The following is a 21928-nucleotide window of genomic DNA, read 5'->3' as shown; positions in this document are numbered from 1 at the left end:
AAAATGATTGAAAGAATTGAACTTTACAAGAATTCATTTGATGTGGGTAATTTATTTGATGCTATTTTACTACGAATTATGTCTGTATATATCTTTTGCTCAGATATTAATGAGTATACAAAAAAATCAAATCAATAAATCACTAATGAGAAGCAGTAGGCTAGCGACCACCAGTGAGTTTTATTTTATACGATGCACAAAAACACATTTTCTATGGGTAGTATCAGCAATACCTGAATCGACGCGACATCCATCTGGCTCCAATGTATAAACATAACGAAAACTCAAACTAAACTTTAATGGCTAAGTTTAAGTTCGACGGTAAATAGCTATTCGCTCGGTTCACTCTATATCAATTTATATGAAATTGCGAACGGCAAAATCACATACATTTTTTTTGTTCGCTTTTTAATATTCTTCACATTTATCTTTTGTATTAAGGAAAAAAAATAAAATTAACATCTAACAAGAATTTTACAGTGCCTTCTAAACGTAACAGACAAACTGAATAAAATAGCAAACAACGAATGTGTTATGTCCACTTATTATGCATATGTATATTTCATTTTAAAATATGGTATGATTTTTCGGGGAAACTCTACTAATGTACAGGATGCTTTTTAAAATTCAAATAAGATGTGTTAGGAAAATGTTATATGCTGATTACCTGGCTACATGTAGGCCAATTTTTATTAGATTAAATTTATTAACAGTGACTGGTATTTATATAATGAAACTTTGTCTTATTGTTAATTCAAGACCTGAACATTTTAGGAAAAAATACACTTTCACAACACCAGGAATAAAAATGAAATAATAATTACATTAAAGAAACAAGCATTTATACAAGGAGGGCCCGTATGCATGGCAGTTAAAATATATAATAAGCTCCCCAATAAAATTAATAAAATGAATTGTGTTAAAAAAATTGCAGGTGTGTTAAAAGTGTTTCTAATCAATAAAGGTCTCTATGATATAAATGAATATTTGGAAGATGTAATAGAGTAATGTGTAATGTAAAATGTATTAAATATAATTAATGTAAGCAATAGACACCATAATCTTGTGTAATGGTTTTACTGTTTGTGTTATACTAAACTATTTTATTTTCTTGTTTTTAGTTTTAATTTTTAATAATTTTTTTATTTGGAAAATTAGTTTCTTAATTTTTAGTTTTTATTTTTTAGTTAAACCGTTTGAAATTACAATTGGAAATAAGTCTACCATTTAACTGTGTATACCTTTATTATTATTTTTTAATGTATGACATTGTTATGGGAGGGTCCGATGTCTTGCAGGGTACCCACTGGCACAGCACGGGTTTAAACTGTGTAACTCGGTTATAAGCTTAGACTATACCCTGTCTGCGTAATCTATAAGTGTGAAAGCACTACAATTAATGATATAAATCATACACGTTATATTACGGTTGATAAAGAATTATAATAATTATTATTATTATTGATTAGAGCCACCCTTTATACTTTTTATTGCTTTAAAATCCCTAAGATTTATAAATGTATTTCAAATGAATTGTTTTTTTTTATTGACATTTAATCCTGTATTGTAGGCAACGTAGTGTAATGGTCATATGCTCTGCCGACATTTACTCATACATGTGTGTCCGGAAAGTATTTTTTTTGACGCGACTGTATGTCGGAGCGCGCGCGGACCGGTTGAGAATGGGGTAAGGGAAGAAGTCAGCTTACAAACGCTTGGTATCTCAATCTTCTCCAGCCACCCGGAGAGTGAGGACAGGCGTTTTGGCGGAAGTTATTTTGAGACTTCGTGCAACAGTCAAAATGCAGCACTCGGTAGAGCAAAGGATGATCAAATTTTGTGTCAAACTTGGCAAGACTGCCGCGGAAACTGTTTGGCCGATCAAAACAGCTTTTAAAGAAGATGTTCTGTCGTACCAACAAAAGTTTGGCGTCCTCTCGCCCTAAGAAGGCCAGGATAAGCAGATCCAAAATCAAGACGATGCTCATTACGTTTATTCCCAGAAATTTAATGTAGTCAACTGGTTTTAAAATTTGGCAAGAACAATTAATACCTATCGCAAGTTTGTACCACCCGGTACAACTGTGGAAGCTAAATTTTATGTCGAAGTGCTAAAAATACTGAAACACAGAATTTAAAGCGTTCGGCCGGACATCGCAGACGACTGGAAGTTGCATCACTACCTGGCCAAAGCGGGTTTTCCAATGATTCTCCAGCCCCCCTTTAGTCCAAAACCTGGCTCCCCCTGACTTTTTTTTTGTTTGCGCGTCTGAAAAGACCCACGGAAGGAAACCATTTCGAGACTATCAAGGGAATCCAAGCAGCTTGTACCGCGGCCTCAAGGAGCATTTCGGAGGAGGCCTACCATGGCACGTTCGATGCTTTGAAAAATCGCTGAAACCTATGCATCAACGCAGGAGGAGCCTGTTTTAAAGGATGTCTATGTGTTGTAACGAAAAGTTTAATAACTTCTTTGTAATCGACTCACTGACATTACTTTCCGGACACACCATGTAAGTTTCTTAGTAATAAACATAAAATTAAAAAAAAGGAATTCTCATTTACATTACTACTACTATTTCTAAAACTCATTCTAGCATATAAACAAAATATATGTGTAGGGCAGGTATTTTAGCAAAAGCAGAATTTTTATGGAAGGGATTTAAAATATTCCTTCTTGGAATGAAATTCAGGCTTTTATTGTTCGTTTTTTCTGAGAGAAGGATTTTTACAGGATTATGCGGCAAAACATTGGATTTTTGGTTAAAATTACTGCATACCTGCTTTAAATTATGTTATAGTTAATAACTTTCAATAACAAGTTCAATTTAAGTTATTTTTGTTCATAGCAGTATATTTAATTGTATAATATATTATTGATCCGATAACCTACTATCAATAATCTCCAATTTAACCTTAGCTTGTAACATTGATGAAGAATATTTTTTTTTAACTAGAAAAAAAAAAGGCTTAAATGCAACAATTGAAACGTAATACCATGCTTTTTATGAAATATTTTATTATATTGTGAGTTTATTTATTAAGGTATCGTTTAATGTTAAATAATGTGAAGGAAGTTCCGCAATAATTTTATTTTGTAACTCTGTTCTCAAAATACACCATACCTGTACCATTTATTTGAGATTTATGGTTATTACGTATATGTAGAAAAAAACTTAAGAAATTGAAATACCTACATAAAGGTTCATTTATAAAATATTTTGTTTTAATCTTTACGTACATTTTTTTTTGTAAATTTGAGGTTTGTTTTTTTATTTACTTATACGTAGTTAATTACACATTTTTTGAGTAATAAGTCCCAACTCTATATGACTCAAAGTTCTGTGTTGAGTTGGAAAGAGTAATTAGTTGATATAGACATTCGAGTATACCACAACAAATATCATTAAGGATCAAAAAGAATAATGTATTAAATTTAACAGCAAACTTAAACATTTGGAAAATCCCGTCCTTAACTCCTCTCTCGAAAATATATTTTGTTCTTGAGAGCTCAATACGCTTTCCCAAAATATTGAACACTCTCGGTGCGATAAAGGAGAGATGTCTCTGAGCAAAAATCGTAGGGGATTTGGATATGCCACAATTCGGGCTCTGGGAAAACCTCGTACGAAAATTTTACAGAAAGCTCATCTTATTGTTCGGCCAGAAGTGTGAAAGATTGTAAACGAGCGCAGGGTTGCTCAAGATTTCCACATTTTTTTCCGGAAAATGTTTCCCTCTCGGTTACAAAAATAAAACATTTTAGTAAAGTAATGTCACCGGGAATCGAAACCGGAAATAAAACTTTTGTCAAATACCATTAGGACATAACTTAAGTTGTGTCTTTTTTTCTCCAAATTTTAAAATGAGCCCTAAAAGTAAAACAAAATGGTTAAGTTATACGTCATTCGAAGAAAAATTTTCTGCGGTACATGAAATTGCGTTTGCTTTTACGTTACAAATGATATTTTATTTGAATACTAATCTTGATAACGAAATATCAACTAGACAAAAGTGAGCATTTTTGATACCTCCTTCTGTTTGTGTTCAACCTAGGAACAAACCTACCAAAGCTGCTCGCTATATTTGCGCAGTGTACGGTAAAGATGCTACGATTGTCTCATTGATTGTAAAATAAAGAAGCAGACTACATTTTTTACTCATTTGGCGGTGTAAACATAAGTTGTGTTCGTTTTTTTTCCAAATTAAGAGAATAAGAAGACACAAAAAACAAATGAGTCAATAATGTATTCTCCTTAATTATTTTAGAACAAATTAGTCAGTAATTTAAAGCATCTTTGCCGTACACTGCGCAAATATCGCAAGCAGCTTAAGCAGCCCTTTTCCTTCGATTAATCGCGAACAGGAGGTGTCGAAAATGTTCACTTTCGGTTACTTAATATACCATTTTGAAGACTTGAAATCAAATAAAATAATATGTGCAACGTAAAAGCAAAAAGTATGTGTATATATGCATGTATATATGTGTATGTATGCGTATATATGTGTGCATGTGTATGAATGTTTATAAGGGTACACACGTGTGTGTGTGTATATAACGAAATACATACACACACACGTGTGTATGTATATCGTCATAATAAATATAAATAAACTTATATGTTGGTCTGAATAAGCGCGGGTCTTCTTCTACTAGGCATTACTTTATAATAAATATAAAATAAGAAAAATATGTAATAATAATAAAAAAATAATAAAATAAAACACTATTTCATTCAGAGCAAAAAAATTTCTTTCGAATGAAGTACTATATACTAGTATAACCTTTGCTATTGTGTTCTACTTTTGGTGCTTATTTTTAAATAAATAAAACAAACTGACACAACTTATGTTAATATCCAATACAAAACCGCTTTCGATTATACATATTATTATTTTGGGGCTGCTCGGTGGAATTTTTCAGTCATGTATCGAATATTTTTTTGTCTCTCGAAGAAAATTCTGACATCTGTTTTGTACGTAGGCGTAGACCGGGACTCGATGAATAATATAGTAAAAGTGAGTCACGTGTTCGCCAGGTGTAATAATGTAAGCGGGCCCAAAATTGCCACACTAATTCGATTATGCCTTCATCTCTCCAGTTCTAGAAGGATTGCTGTCAATGTCGCGACGCACCAAGGCGTCGGATTATATTACTATTAAAATATAACTTTTACTGCTCTATAAACGTGATAACCGAGCTGGTGGCTAACCAATAAGTTGATATAATGTAAGTAGTACCTACCAACAAACATACATACATATATTATACTTTTCATAAAATAAAACGTTACGAAACTGCGATATTGCGTCAATGGAATTATTTACACCAACCATTAGTCAACCATGCAACCATCCAGTCCCTGGAATATCATATACTCTCAAAGTAATAATGCGTAACCTATAGAGAAACGCTATCACTGTGTTTCATAGAACGCAAGCGATGTTGGTTTGTTGGTTAGCAACCAATTGGTGGCCATTTTGTTTTATTTGACAACATAAACATAACGGTTCGATTGGATGCTTTTGTAGCTGTGCTTGGCTTTGTTTGTAAAAAACTTGGATACTTACGTTATAATAAATAAACTGGTGAATTGCAGTATGTTTGGTTGCAGCAGTAGGAGCGTCAAAAGTGTTAAATGAGTCAGTTTTCACAGGTAATTGATTTCGAATATTTTCCTATGATTTACATTGATTTTTGGCATTTATTGTCCCGACACGTATATTATGTTGCTTAAAAACTTTCCTTATATAAACATATTTACTTCAGATACATTTTTTTCTCAGTTTGGGAGATACATTTGTGAATTAAAGTATGTTAACTGTTGATAATGACAGTTGATCGGGGCCGCACTAGGCATCCATATAAAGTTTGAGTTTATATCGAGTAGAGGTCAATTCAAATTTTACTCGAAAATAGCAATGTTAACCTTGAAATCGCATCCAAAATGACGTGCCCAAATTTTAGGCCGCTACGACTCGCCATTTCGGAGATGTGACGTACAAACAAACAAACTCAACACAGGACTTTGGTTCCACGAAGTTGGGATTTATGTCTCAATAAATGTAACATAAGTATGTTCTGAATAAAATGAATAAATAAATAAAAAAAGAAACGCACACATATATTTTCAGTTTTATAAAATAAATATAGTCGAATTATAGAAAAATAAATTGGGATAACCCTGCAAAAATAAATACACAGGTACACATTTAAAAATATTTTCAAAGAAAATTAATATAACAACAAAATTCATATTACAATGCATTATTACTCTGAGCATATATTACTTTTATAATTACTACCTGAAGCGTGAGACTGATCAAACATTTTTTATTGGTATATTATAATTCTAAAGTCATATGTTTAAAAAAAAAAAAAAAATTGCACAACAATAGGCCATTAGGTTCAATTACAGCGCATAGCTCCCAGGAATGACATTATTATTTATTTATTTTTTATTCCATTGGTAAGTCATATGTCTTTACCACTACACCAATGAGGCCCCCGTAACTTCATATTATGCAATAACATATTTTCCCATCTCTCTTTAAACACAAAGACTTTCCCTTTTCTCGCCATTCATTTCCCCTTTCGTTTGTAGAATCTAATCAATGTATTTCAATACACATATTGTTTGTTCTGAATTACTATTTACATATTTAATTTTATTTTTTTATAAAGGTATTGAAAAAAATACATTAAAACATTACAGTTGAGATGGAGAAGATGTTAGAGAAGAGAATATAGAATCTTAAGCGTTTTTAAGGGCTGGTTTAAGTGTTCACTTTATTTATATATTGACTTACGGACGATTTACGGAGTGAACTTATTGCTAAAGAACAATATATTTCAGCCAACTAAAAAACAGACTGGTCAATAGAAGAGTTAGTCAAAAATATGTACTAAAAAACGAAAATATAAATAAAAATGTATATGTAGGATTTAGGTTGTTGAGGGTTGGTTGGAGCTCCTATCCCAGTTAGAGATTGACAGATAAGATACGAGGTTGCTGTTTAATGCGCATTTATTAGATGTCGAATAAGATACAGCACTTGGTTGTGTAGCATGAGCGTAGCGGCGATGGTGGGTTGAAGAGACTGCACTTGAACTACATGTTGGAACTGAGTGACGTGGTCGATCTGGACGGAAGTGAACTGAACTTGTTGGGTTGACTGACTGAACGGGCTGACTAACTGGCGTTGCGTCCTATGGTCTTTTTATAGACGACGTTCCTTTATAGTTCATTTCTTCATGGTAGGGACGATGTAAACATACTGCAGAACTATGCTTTAGGTTTATTGTGCAATACTATAAGAGTTGCATTATACGAATGTATTGGATTCGATAGAAAACGATGACATTGCATCGTCGGTTATTAGTCTACTTCAAGTGAACTAATTAAACACGTGTGTGTCATCGATTATGGACTATAGACCCTACATATATATAACTAAATTAATAAAAAAACAGCTGTTTCTCAATAGTAAGATAAGGTACATTTTGCCGTACATATTTAAGGAATGAGGATGATTTTGAGGAATGTTGATTCAGATAGTGAGTTTAGAAGGAGAGCGAAATAGAAACCAAGGAAAAGAGGGATAGAATGTGTATTGTAAAAAACAATACAATTCAAGATGTTCAGGATTATAAAATTCAATTCATATATCTTCAATTCTTCCATTTGTGAGATTTGTGAAGTAAAAGAGCTGCAACCTTTGTTGATGTTGATCAGGTTCGAATTATTTCACTTAATTTTATTCGATGTTTTTGTTTCTTCTGAGATTAGTTGATTCAATCAACATAATTTTGATTTGGTCCAAATGCTTGTTGACAACAACTATATTATAGCTCTTAGGAAGATATTTAAAAAAAAATGAACAGTAAAAAAAATATCATAAAATCACAACGAAAATCATATTTACTAAAAAGATGTATTTTTATCAAGTAAACAAGATTTACTTACTTATATAGACTAGAAAGAGTCCAACAAACATTTTTTAAGCAGACAACCGGTTAAACATTAACTTCTCTAACCATGCTGAAAGTATGCAGTACCATGGAATAAACTTTGTTAAAAATCGAAGAATAATGTTAGACCAGTTATTTTTATTTAAATTAATAAATGATAAAATTGATTCTCCTAACTTACTTGAAAGACTTCCATTCCGTGTAGCATCTAGACCGACAAGACGAAATCTTCTGTTTTACACAGAAAACGCTTCAAAAAACCATTTGAAACAATCTACAATACCTAGAATATGCGACCAATATAACAATAGATTTACCGAGGCTGATATTTTTTGTGACAATGTATGTGAATTTAGGTCGACAATCATAGACATTTTGAGAAAAACCGATATGTAACTTTGTTATGTACATATTTCTTCATTTCGTTTCATTAACATTTATTATATTTAACATAATTTAAATTATTGTATTAAGTGTAAACAATTATTTTGGTGTATGCTACACTAATATACAAAGAAATCGTCAATATTTGTGTACAAACTGTTTGTTTACCCAATAAAATAAATAAATATCAACCTCTGTATACACGATGTAAAATGTAGAACAGATTTCAGCTATCATTTACTTAATATTGAACCGGCATTCAATGTTTATACCGAACGGGGGCATGTCGCCCCAACAAGATGGGCGAATCTCGCGAGTCATGCAAAATATAAACTCAATAACCGAAAGTTGTAGCGAAATTTGTACGGGGAAGATACTCGTAGAATAACTTACATTTGACTCGATAAAGTCAAGAAACCGGTAGTAAATATTGAGTATGGATCAAGAGAAGTGTTTTGTATTTGTACCACGTTGCTCTCACCACCGCTCCACATAAGGCCGAATATGTAAATTACGAGGACAAAAATTTAGTACATGATGTTTATATTTTTTTTTAAATTTCTTTTATTCTGGAAACATACAGTAGGGTTACATAGTTTTATATTTTACACAGTTAGACTTAACTCTAATGGACCGGTGAAGTTGCATATTAGATTATAATTATATCTTAGGTTATCAATGAACTATTTTTTAATATTGAAATACTTGAACTATTTTTTGCATTTTTTGTTTATATGCTTACTGTTTTTTCTTGCATACCACTGTTATTATTGTTTTTTTTTTACTTTGTAAAACTTTTTATTTTATCCTTTCTAACTAATTTCTCACATTTTTTCTGTATATTCTGTGTTTATTATTTAGTATGTTAGCATGTATTTTATTTTTATTTTTTGTAAATGCCTTTTGGGCGTTAATGAACATAATAAATAAATAAATACAGTAATAATGAGTATAAAAAAAAGAAGGAAAAAAACTTAAATGGAAGTTGTTTAAAAATTAAAATCAAAGTAAAAAAAGTATTTAAAAGTTTGTAGTTTGTATATTGAGTTTTTCTACTGACATTTCTTGGTGAAACTGCATTTTAATTATAATAATAAAAATACTTTGTAGTTTTATTCCACTTTTATTTATGATTATTTTATTATTTTTTTATTTTTTTTACCAGTGACCGGGTTTCGTCGTGACCGACATCGTCAGACTTGTATCGTCAGTTTGAAGTTTGTATTTACAAATGGAAATAATATTAAAAATCAATATTTTTTGTTTGGAAAAGTAATTAAAATAAATTATGAAAAACATGCTCAGGTGTAAAGAAAATAATTTTTATTAGATATTCTGATCAGAAACGCGTATAAAAAGCGTATTTTAATAATAATCTTTCTGAAAAATACTTCGTTGGAGTAATTTAGGGATTAAGCGATCGTAGTAGAACTACATATTTAAAACACTGAATACTATAAGTGATGTCCCGTCTCAGTTGCAATCAATTTTTTTCATCTTCCCAACCGTTTTACCAGAAGTAAAAATCTGCTATTAATTGAATCATCCAGGAGCAAATTTTGTTTAAACGTTCCAATGCCCAAAATCAATTAATCACATAACTCGAAATTCTTTGGAATAGATCATCAGGCTTTTCGTAGATCTCTTTGGAATAGATCTTCCGGCTTTTTATAGATCTCTTTGCCACTAAAACAGTGTCGGATGGAGATGGATTGGCATGGTTTTTCACGAAGTCTTATATGTTTATCGCGTTTATGAATACAGGTAAACGTCGTTTTACGCCAAGGTTCCGTTTTGAAAGACACCGGCGTAACAAAATCGGCGTAAAATGAACACAAATACAATGGAAGGTAAAGAATGGTTAGGTTCTGTGTCGAAATTCCAAGAACAATAGAATATGTTTATCCAATACATACCTTGAATATATTAAACATATTTTTAATGTATTTAATAAATACATTTAAAATTCGTTTACAAAATAAATAATAATCTCTTGATATAAGTAAAGGTTTTTTTTTATAATAAATACTAATTCACCAGTTCGTCGGTACTAAATTAAATTCTCACACTTTTTTGAAAAAAAGCATCTAATTTCATTTTCTTTGATTGTTGCTTCCTTTCTTGCAGAATCATAGCATAAACTACAAATATTGAAATATTCTTCTAATTTTAATAATAATCAAATAAAAAATATAAACATACCTTTTTATTTTTCTAAAAAAAACAAAACGAAAACTAACTCAGAAACAATTCACACACACTATAGGCTGCTCGCGTAGCCGGTAATAGAATAAAAGAACGTGTAAAAGTGTGTCTGCTATTAAAATCGCGGCGCCTACTGTCGTCTGGTGTCGGCCAAACCGGGGACTCCCACGCCGGCACCAACCGGGGCAATTGTAAATCGGCGTAAAGCGAATCGGCGCAAAACGACGCGACGTTTACCTGAATATTGTATACCATTATTTTATTGTCCTAGTTTGACTTTGCTACATAGTTTTATGTTCCTGTCGTTCAGTTTCTTGCATATATTCTCTTCAGGCAACTGTTGTAATTAGCTAAGACCGTATATTTAAATATGAAAAATCGGTTTTGTACATCGCGCGTCGTACAAAATATCCAACTTACGCGTGATCGCTAGCCTAAGAATAAGAACACTTTAAAATTTCAAAGCGAGGTAGGCAAATGTTACTTGGTTCGAACTAATTCTAATATGAACATTATTCATTCAATATGTTCGAATTGACTTTTTAATTTAAATGCTTTATTAACAAGTTTTTGAAACTTACCATACTTTTTAAAAATACAATCAAAACGTCATAACATAACTTATGAAAAACCTTTTTAAAAGGCTTCGAAAGTTGGTATGGAATAAACTATTTTTATTATTTTTATTATAGTCAAACCTATTACCAAATTATCTCCTATTAACTTTTTTCAATATAAATACACGTTTTAAATTACATTTTTTAACTTGCGAACACACACGCACCCTTTCATTCACACACATTCATATACACACACATGAATACACCCTTCGCACACATACAAATTTGTAAACTTTTTTCTTATACATATATTACGTTTTATTATATAAACAGCAGATTTTTTAAATTGGCTCTAGTATTGTTAGTAAATTTCCACTTGTTTTTTATGTAATAGCTGTAAAAGTTCAAAATAAATTAAATTAAATTAAAATGAAATAAAATGACGATTTATGCATGTACCAAACTCATATTTGATTACTCAGCACATTTTGTGATGTTTATGAAGTAGAAAAAAAACATTTGAATACGTTACTTAAATGATACGAGATAAAAGTCTTAGGCTTTTCTTTGTACAGTCGATTGTTTTATGTTAACCAAAATTGAATTTACTTCTCCTGACAAAGAAATACATGATACATACAAATCATCCCTTGGAAAAAACAAAACGAAAAGCGCCCGCCCGTTCCCGAAACAGTTCATAAAGACAAGCCTCTTACTCCAGTCTCGTACATTCACTATTTTTTTTATATATTTATAAATTAAAAATGTAATATTCTTAAAAGTCAAACAACAATAAAATGAAAACTTAGAAATTTCTACAGCTTTCATTGTACCCTTATTTGCAATATAGTCATTTTGTGATCTTTCAAATAACACATGGTTAGTTCTTTCACCATATTCTGGTTTCCCTATATAACATTGAACAAATACAGAATAGCCTTCTAACCTCAGTAATAATTTTCTAGAGAAGCCCTTAAGCTCTATTGCATAGAACAAAAGCGTTTAAATTTTTTAGTATGGTTTTAGTTTGGTTTTTAGTTTAACAACAAACGTGTAATGGACGGTTCTGGTTTGCGCCCTGAAATTCTTAATCCAAGTACCTACGGCCCGTTTTATTGCCATAGTTTGTTGCTAACTTCGTGGTCAATAATCATAGAATGGTTGTTCTTTGTATAATATACTCAGTTAGGTTATTTATTTATTTTATTTTATTTGGAATTTTTACGACTATTACATAAAAAAATGAGAAAAAATATATTAAAATACTAGAACGAATTGAAAAAATCCACAGTTAATCTAAAAAAAATAATAATATATAAGAAAAAAAAAAACGTAACTGTATGTGTGTGGCGTTTATATTTATGAGGGAGGGTGTGTATGTGCATGTGTGAATGAATGGGGGAGAGCGTGCGTGTGTGTCGTGCGTAAGTATAAAAAAATTATAATTTAAACATTGTATTTATATTGAAAAGGGTACAGGAAAGAGCTTGGTAAGAAGTTTGATTGTTTTAAAAAAAAAACAGTTTAAACCTACTTTCGAAAACTTTTTGAAAATATTTTAGTCAAGAATTTTTATAATTGTATTTTTTAAACGCATTGTAAGATTGAAAACCTTATTCCGTAAAAAGCATTTTATTTTCAAATTTCATTCATACCTTATGTCCTCTTTCGCGTGACAAGAAAAACGTATTTATTCCATCTGCCAGTCTGTGGCATTAACTATGCACAACACTCTTTCCTCTATCGTTCTTGCACTAACTATAATGTTTTTTTTTCATGTATTGATATATTTTACATACCCCTTAATTTATCTAAAAATAAATTAAGACTTATTATTTCTGGCTGCGATACGATCCCACTTACTATTTAATGATGCACACTCCTGAACACTTACTCCCACACTAATACACATAAATACACATCTACACTTACTCTCATGCAAATACACATAAACACATACTTTTGTTGTAACACAATTTAATAATGTGTATGATTTTTATTAAGAAACGTTGCTGGTCTGTCTTTAAACTGTATTTTTAGAAAAAAAGTTATTATTTCATTGTCAAGTGATTGTTTCTTTAAAATAAGGAATGAATATAATAGAACAAACATTATTATATATAAATGTTCTTATATGACTTATATCTATTAATCATTTAACGGGTGTTATGTCGAGTAACTGATTATTTTTGTAAATGGCCGGTAGAAGCCTGATAGAAACTGATATTAGAAATATATTTTTAGTTATACAATTTTTTTTTATTTGAACCTAATTATTTTTATTTCTGTAATAAATTAGTCACGTGATAATTACTGTAAGTGCAAACCATAAATTACATGCACGCATAAGAAAACATGTAAATGGTAGACTTACTGTATAACAGAAATATTTTATGTATTTTTTATCCCCGAATTTGGGATAAAAGGATATAAAAGAAAGGCATTCAAAAAAAGCCTGGATCATAAAAAAATACATGACTTGCTTAAATATACTCGACATGTAAACTATAAAAAATAAATCGATGGCAAGTACTTAAAAAATAGTTTATACAATGCTGATCCCATTATAGATTATATTTTAGAAGAACCTTAGATGGCAAAAAAAAACAAATATTTCGTAATTTATTTAAAAGTTTTTTTTTTTATATTAGGGATACAAACATATGAACAGGTTTAAAATACATAATATAGATGGAAAAAAAAAACATAATAAGGTTCGCCATTCAATTAAACGTATTAACTAAAATTTAACTGTATAAAGCAACAATATAAACAGTAAGTATTTAGTATTAGATAAAAGGTAATTAAAATAATATTCAAGATTAAAAAGTGAAAAAAAAAGAAATACCGACAAAACACGGAAGTGTTGGGGGAAAATAAGAAAAGTGACAAGGCGTGGTAGAGGATAAATGAAGTAATGTGGGAGAGTAATATTGCATTTTGCGTGGAAGAATAAAGGCATAGGGCGTAAAGGATTGTATAAAGATTATATTTCAAGCACTAACTATGTGGTTATTCATTATAATAAAATAAAATAATTAAATGTCTTTAAAGGTGTAAAAAATTATAATAATCTTCCAATGAACTAAAAAATATTAAAAATAATATATCAATAAATAAATTTAAAGTTAATCTTAAGAAATTTTTTGAACACTAGTAAAAACAACATTAAATTTTAATTAGTATGAATGTATTATTGTTTTATGTTTTTTCTTTATGTATCCTATGTTTTTATTTTTCTTTCCCATGTACTTTAATTAAAAATTATATAAACTCCTATAAATAAACAATTAAAACAGCGTAAGTCACTCTCCAAGCACAAAAGTTAGTCTTTTTTTTTGGAGAGTTACAGTGATAACATTTACTAAATATGTAAAAGTAGATATGTTTAGATTTTACAAAAACATGTCCTTTTTATGAAATTTATGGATAAAAAAAATAATCATGAAAAAATAAAACAACTTTGTTTTTAACTACTAACTTTTTTTTCCACCGACCGGTTTAAAAGTAAACAAGCTTCTTCGTCAAGGTTTACGTAACTAATGAATTATTTTCTATTTTATTTTTATCATGTTTACTAAATACTTAACGTGGAGCTAATAAATCCAGTCAATTTTTCTAATAATAATTCTTCTTAAAACCACCTGATAGAAAAAAATCATCATTGCAATAACGACACTGGATTAAAAGTACCTCATGTTGAAAATAAAATATTAAAGTTAGACAACTTAGAAATCTTAGTAATTAAAAGATTCATAATAAGAAAAAAAATATAATTAACCAAATAAACAATATTTCTTTTAGTCCTCTCCTGTCTCGCTTCGAAAATATTGATATCAAATTACCACCCTTGTAAGGAAGAAAAAGACTTGATTTATTGGGTCCACGTGTAGTATTTAGTAAACATGATAAAAAAGGAATTAATTCATTAGTATCGTAAACCTTGACGAAGAAGCTTGTTTGCTTTTAAACTTTTCTATCCTGGATTCAAGCTAAAGATATGAACTTTTTTTTTCTATTATATATTTTGTTGCCCTTTAATAATAAGGAATATTTTTGTGTTATTTAAAAATATTTTTTATTTCCTTTTTTAATTACCGTAAAAAATACTACATAATGTTTTACAGAATATTTTATTTTTTCTTTCTTATGTATGCAAAAATATTATAATTGTCCATTATTTATTATAGGAGCAAAAATTCATTAAAATTTTCTTGTATACCGACGAACAGGCCATGCCTTTGTGGGATTTTTGTTTACTATTTTTACTATTAATATGCATTCCATTACTATGTAATTATGCTTTATTTTTTTAATACTCTATTTTATCACTTATGTTTATTGTTAAAAAAACAAAAAAACCGGTAGGTGTAAAAAAAATAAAAAAATTAGTAGATTAAAACAAAGTTAAATAGGTGCGAAGGTTTTTACGGTCACTGTTATCAATATTATGTATCTTTTTTGGGTGATACCGTGTATGTTGGATTTGATCCGACGTTTCGGCTAACATTGCAGGAGCCATCTTCAGGGAAAACTGTGTGTTTTATAGAGAAATGTATGTGTTTATGTACTAGTAGCGCACAGCAAAGAAGAGAATTGACGAACACAAAAGTGCGTGTAAACTTGGACATCCAGACAAATCCGCAATAGCGGAACACTTTATAGACACAGGACATTTTTTCGCCTTTGAACCAAAAATTCTACATAAACCTAGTAATTATAGTGCACGAATAATAAAAGAGGCAATTGAAATACACAGACATCCAAATAATATAAACAGAGACGACGGGCTTAAATTAAATTCAACATGGTTCCCAGCACTACATATGACAAAAACGAATAGAAATGTGCCTACTGCCGGCTGCGACACAATACAAATTACTAGTACAGAAACATAATTATTCTTTCCTACAAAACTAGAAATGTGCTTACTGCTGACTGTGACACGGTACAAATTACTAGTACATAAACACATACATTTCTCTATAAGACGCACAGTTTTCCCTGAAGATGGCTCCTGCAATGGTAGCCGAAACGTCGGATCAAATCCAACATACACGGTATCACCCAAAAAAGATACATAATATTATTAAAACAAAGTTGTTTTATTTATTTTATTGTAAAAGATTGTGTTTGCTCAAAAAAATACGCGAAATGTTGCGTAAAATCGAACATAAAATGTAGCTTCAAAATACAATTTTCGCTTAAAATGGGTAACAACGGAACAACCGTCAGCACCGCTTGCTTAATTGTTATTTATTTCAAGAAAATACCATCATTTGTAATTTGTACCATATATTAATTCTGCGTACCTGTGTACTGGTTATGAATTACAGTACATCACACCTAGGCTTACAAAACTTATATTAAATACTAGCGGACCAAATGTTGGTTTGCCTGCTATTAGTTGGTTCAGCAAACGTTTTTTCGATAAACTTTATACCTACTGCACTGAGTGACTTAACGTCACTACATTGAGTTTGACATTTCAATCTTTTTGTTTTGTAAATAATAATAAAGTGTATCTAATTAATTATTGTTGGTTGTGAATTTTTACAAAGAAATATAAATGTTCATTGAAGCGGAGAGAGAGGAGAGGAAAGTAAAGTTGGAGCTATACAATGTCTTTCCTCTTTTATGTACTGTTAATTTAATTTTCAAATATTTATTTATTTTTTAGAATGCAATTATTTGTCCCCTCTCCACCTGCATTCATAATAAATTAATGTGAAATCTGTAATTGGTCTTACTTTTTGAAATTGTTCTTTTGTAAATTGTATTTATAAAAAAGACTATGAGTTCCTTACTAAATAAATAAATAAATAATATATTACAACAGAGATAAAGAATATTTTAGAGAAGGTAATACAGAAGTCTAGGCATCTAAAGGGCTTATGACCTGTCAATGGCTGGTATAAGTGGCCACTTTACACCGTGAGTAACATTCACCATTCTGCCCATATCGGAACATCTATATTCCTTCAATTCTTTCATCTGTTGGTGTTTGTGAATTTAATCCCAGTCAGTGAAAAATTCACTTCCCTCTCTTCTCAATCCAATGAAGTACATATTATGTACTTATGGATTACTTTCTTTCAGCACAAAGATGCTAAGACTCCCAGATTTCAGAGAGCTCTTTCAGGCAGCTTTTCTCGTTTGACAACGAGCAAATTTTCCGATTATGCGGGCACTGCAAAGGAGACTTATGTCCTCAGATGCGGTGTGCGGTATGTGGTGGACAAGCTGTCGATGTTTGTGAAGTTAAAGAGCTAAAACCTTTATTTGTGCGGGTGAGAGTCATCTAATTGAATTATTTCACCTACACACTAGGCAACGCCTGAAAATCTTTTTTTTTCAATTTCTCCACTGCATTTATGAATGTTGGATATAATGAATAAATAAGCTTTGCTCATACGATTTGGGTCCAATTGTGGATCTAAACCATCCAGGGACCCACTCAAAAACACAAAAAGTTTATCAAAATAGGTCTGGCCGTTTCGGAGAAGTTCAGTGACGTATACACGTACGGAATAATAATATAATCGAATCGAATCGAGTCACTAGAAGTACGGAGTTATTTGCAACTACATACGAAGGTACTAACTCTGCACGAAATTCTCCGATTCCGTGTTTATATTCCTTAGTCAACAAATTTACTTGTGATATAGACATTTTTAATACAACAATTATTGTTCAAAACTTATTATTAAAGTCGTAATAAATTTTTATTTTTCATTAATTTTTTCTCTGTTTTTGATGTGTATTATTATTATCTTATCTATTTCTGAAATTAATTTGTCAAATATTTTTGTGTACCGTATATAATATTATTATATTACAGATACTTACTGTAAACTAATTTTTATTTTTTGTTTTTAACATTAATTAGTTAATGCCATTTTTTTGTTTGAATTATTTGCAAGTTATTTACAATTTCCTTTTTAATTCTACTATTTTTTTTATTTCCATATTTTTTTTATTATTTTTTTTATTATGCAAAGTTTTATTTTGCATTGCAGCATGCGTTTTTGTTTCTATATGTAAACAAAAAATAACGTTTTTTTTATTTTTAAAACTATTACTTGGTATGTTTGTGCTTACCTGTATATTTTTTGTAAATGCTCATTGGGCGTATTGTAAAATTAAATAAATAAATCATCTAAATATTGTAATCATATCGAGAATCGAACAGCTAAGCGTCTTAACAGAAACCTGGACGACTGTTTACTACTCAATGGCTACTCTAAGATAAAAATCCTGTAAAAATAAATCGAGTGCAAATAAGTCCTTCTCGTAGTTTAGTGGTTAGAACTTTCGCTAACATACTCGAGGTTCTAGGTTTAATTGTCAAAGTGGACGAGAAATGTTAATTTTAAAGGTGGTTCTGCACTGCAACACTCCGTTGTTCCTGGACTGTCAACTGAAGCATGCAATTGATAACCTTTTCATGCAAATGCAGTTCCTTTTGCACCACTGGGTGCCGATAGGTAAATTGTGTTTTTTATGTCAGGCAATGATGTATAATTAAATACAGAAGTTACCAGCGCAAAGAAAATTTTATTTCAATTCGCTCCTTCATTCTCTTCCGGAGACCATGATCAGACGCATGCTATGCAGAAATATGTGACGAAAAAGTGCTTTATTTGAACTACTTAAAAAATGCGTTTTTTCGTTTATTTATTATCATATCATAAACATTAAACTGTATATTTATACGAAATTCCTTTAACTATCCAACTATGTTTTTTTATTCCGTTCTAAGTCAAAATATATAAACAATAATTAATACAAAGAAAAAACCAATTAAAAATAATATTTGTAGAAAAAGTTAGTAAATGAAGTAAAAACATTGTAAAAAACGAAATAAAAAACATAGCGAAAATATAAAAAATAGTAATATTAAAAAATGTTAACAAATTACAACAGCGATGGAGAACGCCCCAGAGAAGGGAATATGGAAGTCTAGGCATTTACATAGCCTATGACCTGTCATTGGCTGGTTTAAGTGCCCATTTTACGCACTGTGTAACATTCACCATTTTGCCTATATTTGAACATCCATATATTAAAAAAAATAGGAAAACGATATTTAAAAATATAGTAAAAGACATAGAAAAAGTAATGAGGATCGCTTAAATTTAATTAATAAAAAAAAAACGTTTTATTCGTAAAAATAATCCAATTTATGGAATAACTAGACAAAATTCTATTCTGAGTAATTTTTTTTTAATGTTTACAGCTGCCAGCTAGTATCGTGCATATGGTAACACGTGCATAAGTTTAACAAAAGTAAAAATAAACTAAAGAAATATGTATATCTCTTTTTTACATGAATGATTCCATGTGTATCATTGTATGATTATTTATTAATGGGCCCTATAGGGTTTTACATTTTTTAGCAATGCATTCAAGTGCAGCAATGTAGCAATAAATAAATAAGTAATAAAAGTAAGAATAACATGAGAAAAATTAAAGAAACAATAATAAGTCAAAATAAGTAAATGTACACCCATAGGTTTGTAGGTATTTAGTAAGATATGAAATATATTTACATTTTATATTATTGATTCATATTTTTTTTATATTCACAGGGGACGCTCCATATTTTTTTTAAATCCACTAATTTTATATAGATTCTCTGGTGTTAAATATATGTATGCTTATTTACAAACAAACAAACAAACCATCACGCCGTTTCCCCGTAGGAGTAGGCAGAGAGGATAGAACGCCACAACAATCTATCTTTGCATACAGATCTTGCTTCCTCTACATTCATACATCTTCTCATGCACGCGCGCCGATTATTCCGACTTTTGACCTGTCCATCTTTAAGTATTTGTTGGATTTGGTCATGCCATGTCTTTCTCGGTCTTCCTCTATTTCTGCATCCATCAACATTCGCATTGTAAATATTCTTAGCCGTTCTCTCGCTGTCAATTCGTTCTACATGTCCAAACCAGCGCAGAGCTCCTTTCTTGATTTTGTCGATAGTGCTTGTCTCAGCCTTACATAATGTACGGATCTCAACATTTGTGCATCTATCGTACATAGTTTTACCACGCATTCGCCTGAGAGATCGCATTATGCAATATATATATATATATATAGATATACATACACACCCTTATGCATACATACATACACACACACACACACACACACATATATGTAGATGTAAATTTATATTTATATGTATATATGTACACACACACACACACATATATTTATTCACACACATACAAATAAATTTGTAAATTATTATATTTGTAAAAGTTTAGTAAATTGAGAATAATATTATTTTGTATTTATTCATTCATGGCCTTTAGAATATTTAGCCTTAAATTATATAAAGACAAACAAAATACATCAATTTCACTATTATCGTTTCTTAGCCGGTGTAGTCTAGGTATTGGGGAATTGATAACATAATTATTATGACTGCCAGGATATTTAAAAAATAACGTTAGCTGCCTGGTATTTCGTTACGTCATCTTTTTTTCATCAAATTGTCGAGAGAAACGCAATATTTGCCATATTATCTAAAATGAACCAGCTAAAGATGAAGTTAGAATAGGAAAAACGTGTCTATTTTTTAAAAGTCACTGATATCAGGTATATTTCACTAAGTATTATCAATTAAAATTAGAAACATAATCGGGGTAATATAAAAGCATCATGAACTAACCTGTATCCCAAAGCAGCGACAATCCTCGCAATGTGCGTACTCCGAAGATTACGTAGGTCTTTAATTTGTACAAGAGAGTCCAAGTAATCTTCATATGTCTTGTATGCGAGTAATCTTCTATCTGCTTCCACCGCTGGCGTATATGAATACTTGTACGCCATAGCTTCTCCTAATTACAATAATTTCAATAGAAAGTCAAACGCTGTTCACATAACACTTAAATTTAATGCAACATTCAGAAAATCTGTTGGAATTTGACGGAGAATTTTGGGTGAAAAGATTCCATGATTATTTCACTTGACACGTCTTGAAGTGATATTTCGATTGTTCGTGGTAACACATACATTTTACCATTCAAATTTAGAATTCATTTGTAAAACGCGGTAATTTAACCAGATAGGTACCTAAGTACCAGAAAACAAAAAAAAAAAGTAATCTTAATCATCATCACATATTTACAACCCGCATCTAATGTCGAATAAGGCACTAAATTCTGCATTAGTAGGAGCAAGTGGTGTATCTTTGGACATTTTTTTTCTTGATTGTTTTTTTTTATCGTATGTAAAAAAATTGTTTCTGTTTCAGATTTATGATTGCTAAATTGCCTATAACACAGTAATTTTGAATATGCTAGAAATGGGAAGCATTTTATTTTATTGAGATCTTCACAAGGCTACAGGAACATGCACGTTACCAGTTTACTAGTCTCTAACTATGTATCATAATGTGTATTAGTGACTTATTGTTTATATGGACCTTAATTTTATATCTATTGTGCTTTTTTTATCATGTTTTTTTAGTAACCCAATAAAATAATTCATGCACATTGTAATCGGCAGTAATGCTGTATTGTACATTTTAATAAATAAATAAGAAAAAATGTTCATAAGTACATTTAAAATATGCGAAACATAAAATTCACCAGTCTTTTAAATTTGAGGTTAGAAGTGTAACAAACACATGCTTTAGCTAATAAAGAAAACTTTTAACTACACGGTTTTCATAAAAATAGTATAAACCAGACTTAATTATGTGGTAAAAATAGAGCATATATAGCAAGAAAATGTATCTTTTGTTGCAAATAAATTCATTTCACTGTAACAAATATGTTTCATGAGTAAT

General features: G+C 30.3%; 2 protein-coding genes across 7 annotated transcripts in view; one reads left to right on the top strand and one right to left on the bottom strand.

Annotated features, from left to right (window-relative positions):
• Positions 1 to 21113, bottom strand: part of LOC148284278 (cilia- and flagella-associated protein 299-like) — an 89105-nt gene extending 67992 nt beyond the window's left edge. For all 4 annotated transcript variants that reach the window (XM_088241966.1, XM_088241975.1, XM_088241957.1 and 1 more), the window contains exon 1: positions 20807 to 21113. In XM_088241966.1, the coding sequence (XP_088098092.1) occupies positions 20807 to 20967 (161 nt within the window). In that variant the 5' untranslated portion in view covers positions 20968 to 21113. The remainder of the gene's footprint in view (positions 1 to 20806) is intronic.
• The window catches only part of Nos (Nitric oxide synthase), a 436979-nt gene that overhangs the window by 188827 nt on the left and 226224 nt on the right, over positions 1 to 21928 (top strand). The gene's annotated exons all lie outside the window — the stretch shown is intronic.

Source organism: Micrasema longulum, unplaced genomic scaffold, assembly GCF_059751315.1.
Source record: "Micrasema longulum isolate JH-2025_06_02 unplaced genomic scaffold, ASM5975131v1 h1tg000133l, whole genome shotgun sequence".
Taxonomy (NCBI): Eukaryota; Metazoa; Arthropoda; class Insecta; order Trichoptera; family Brachycentridae; genus Micrasema; species Micrasema longulum.
Note: the sequence above shows the minus strand (reverse complement) of the source record. Positions and strands in the feature narration are given on the sequence as shown.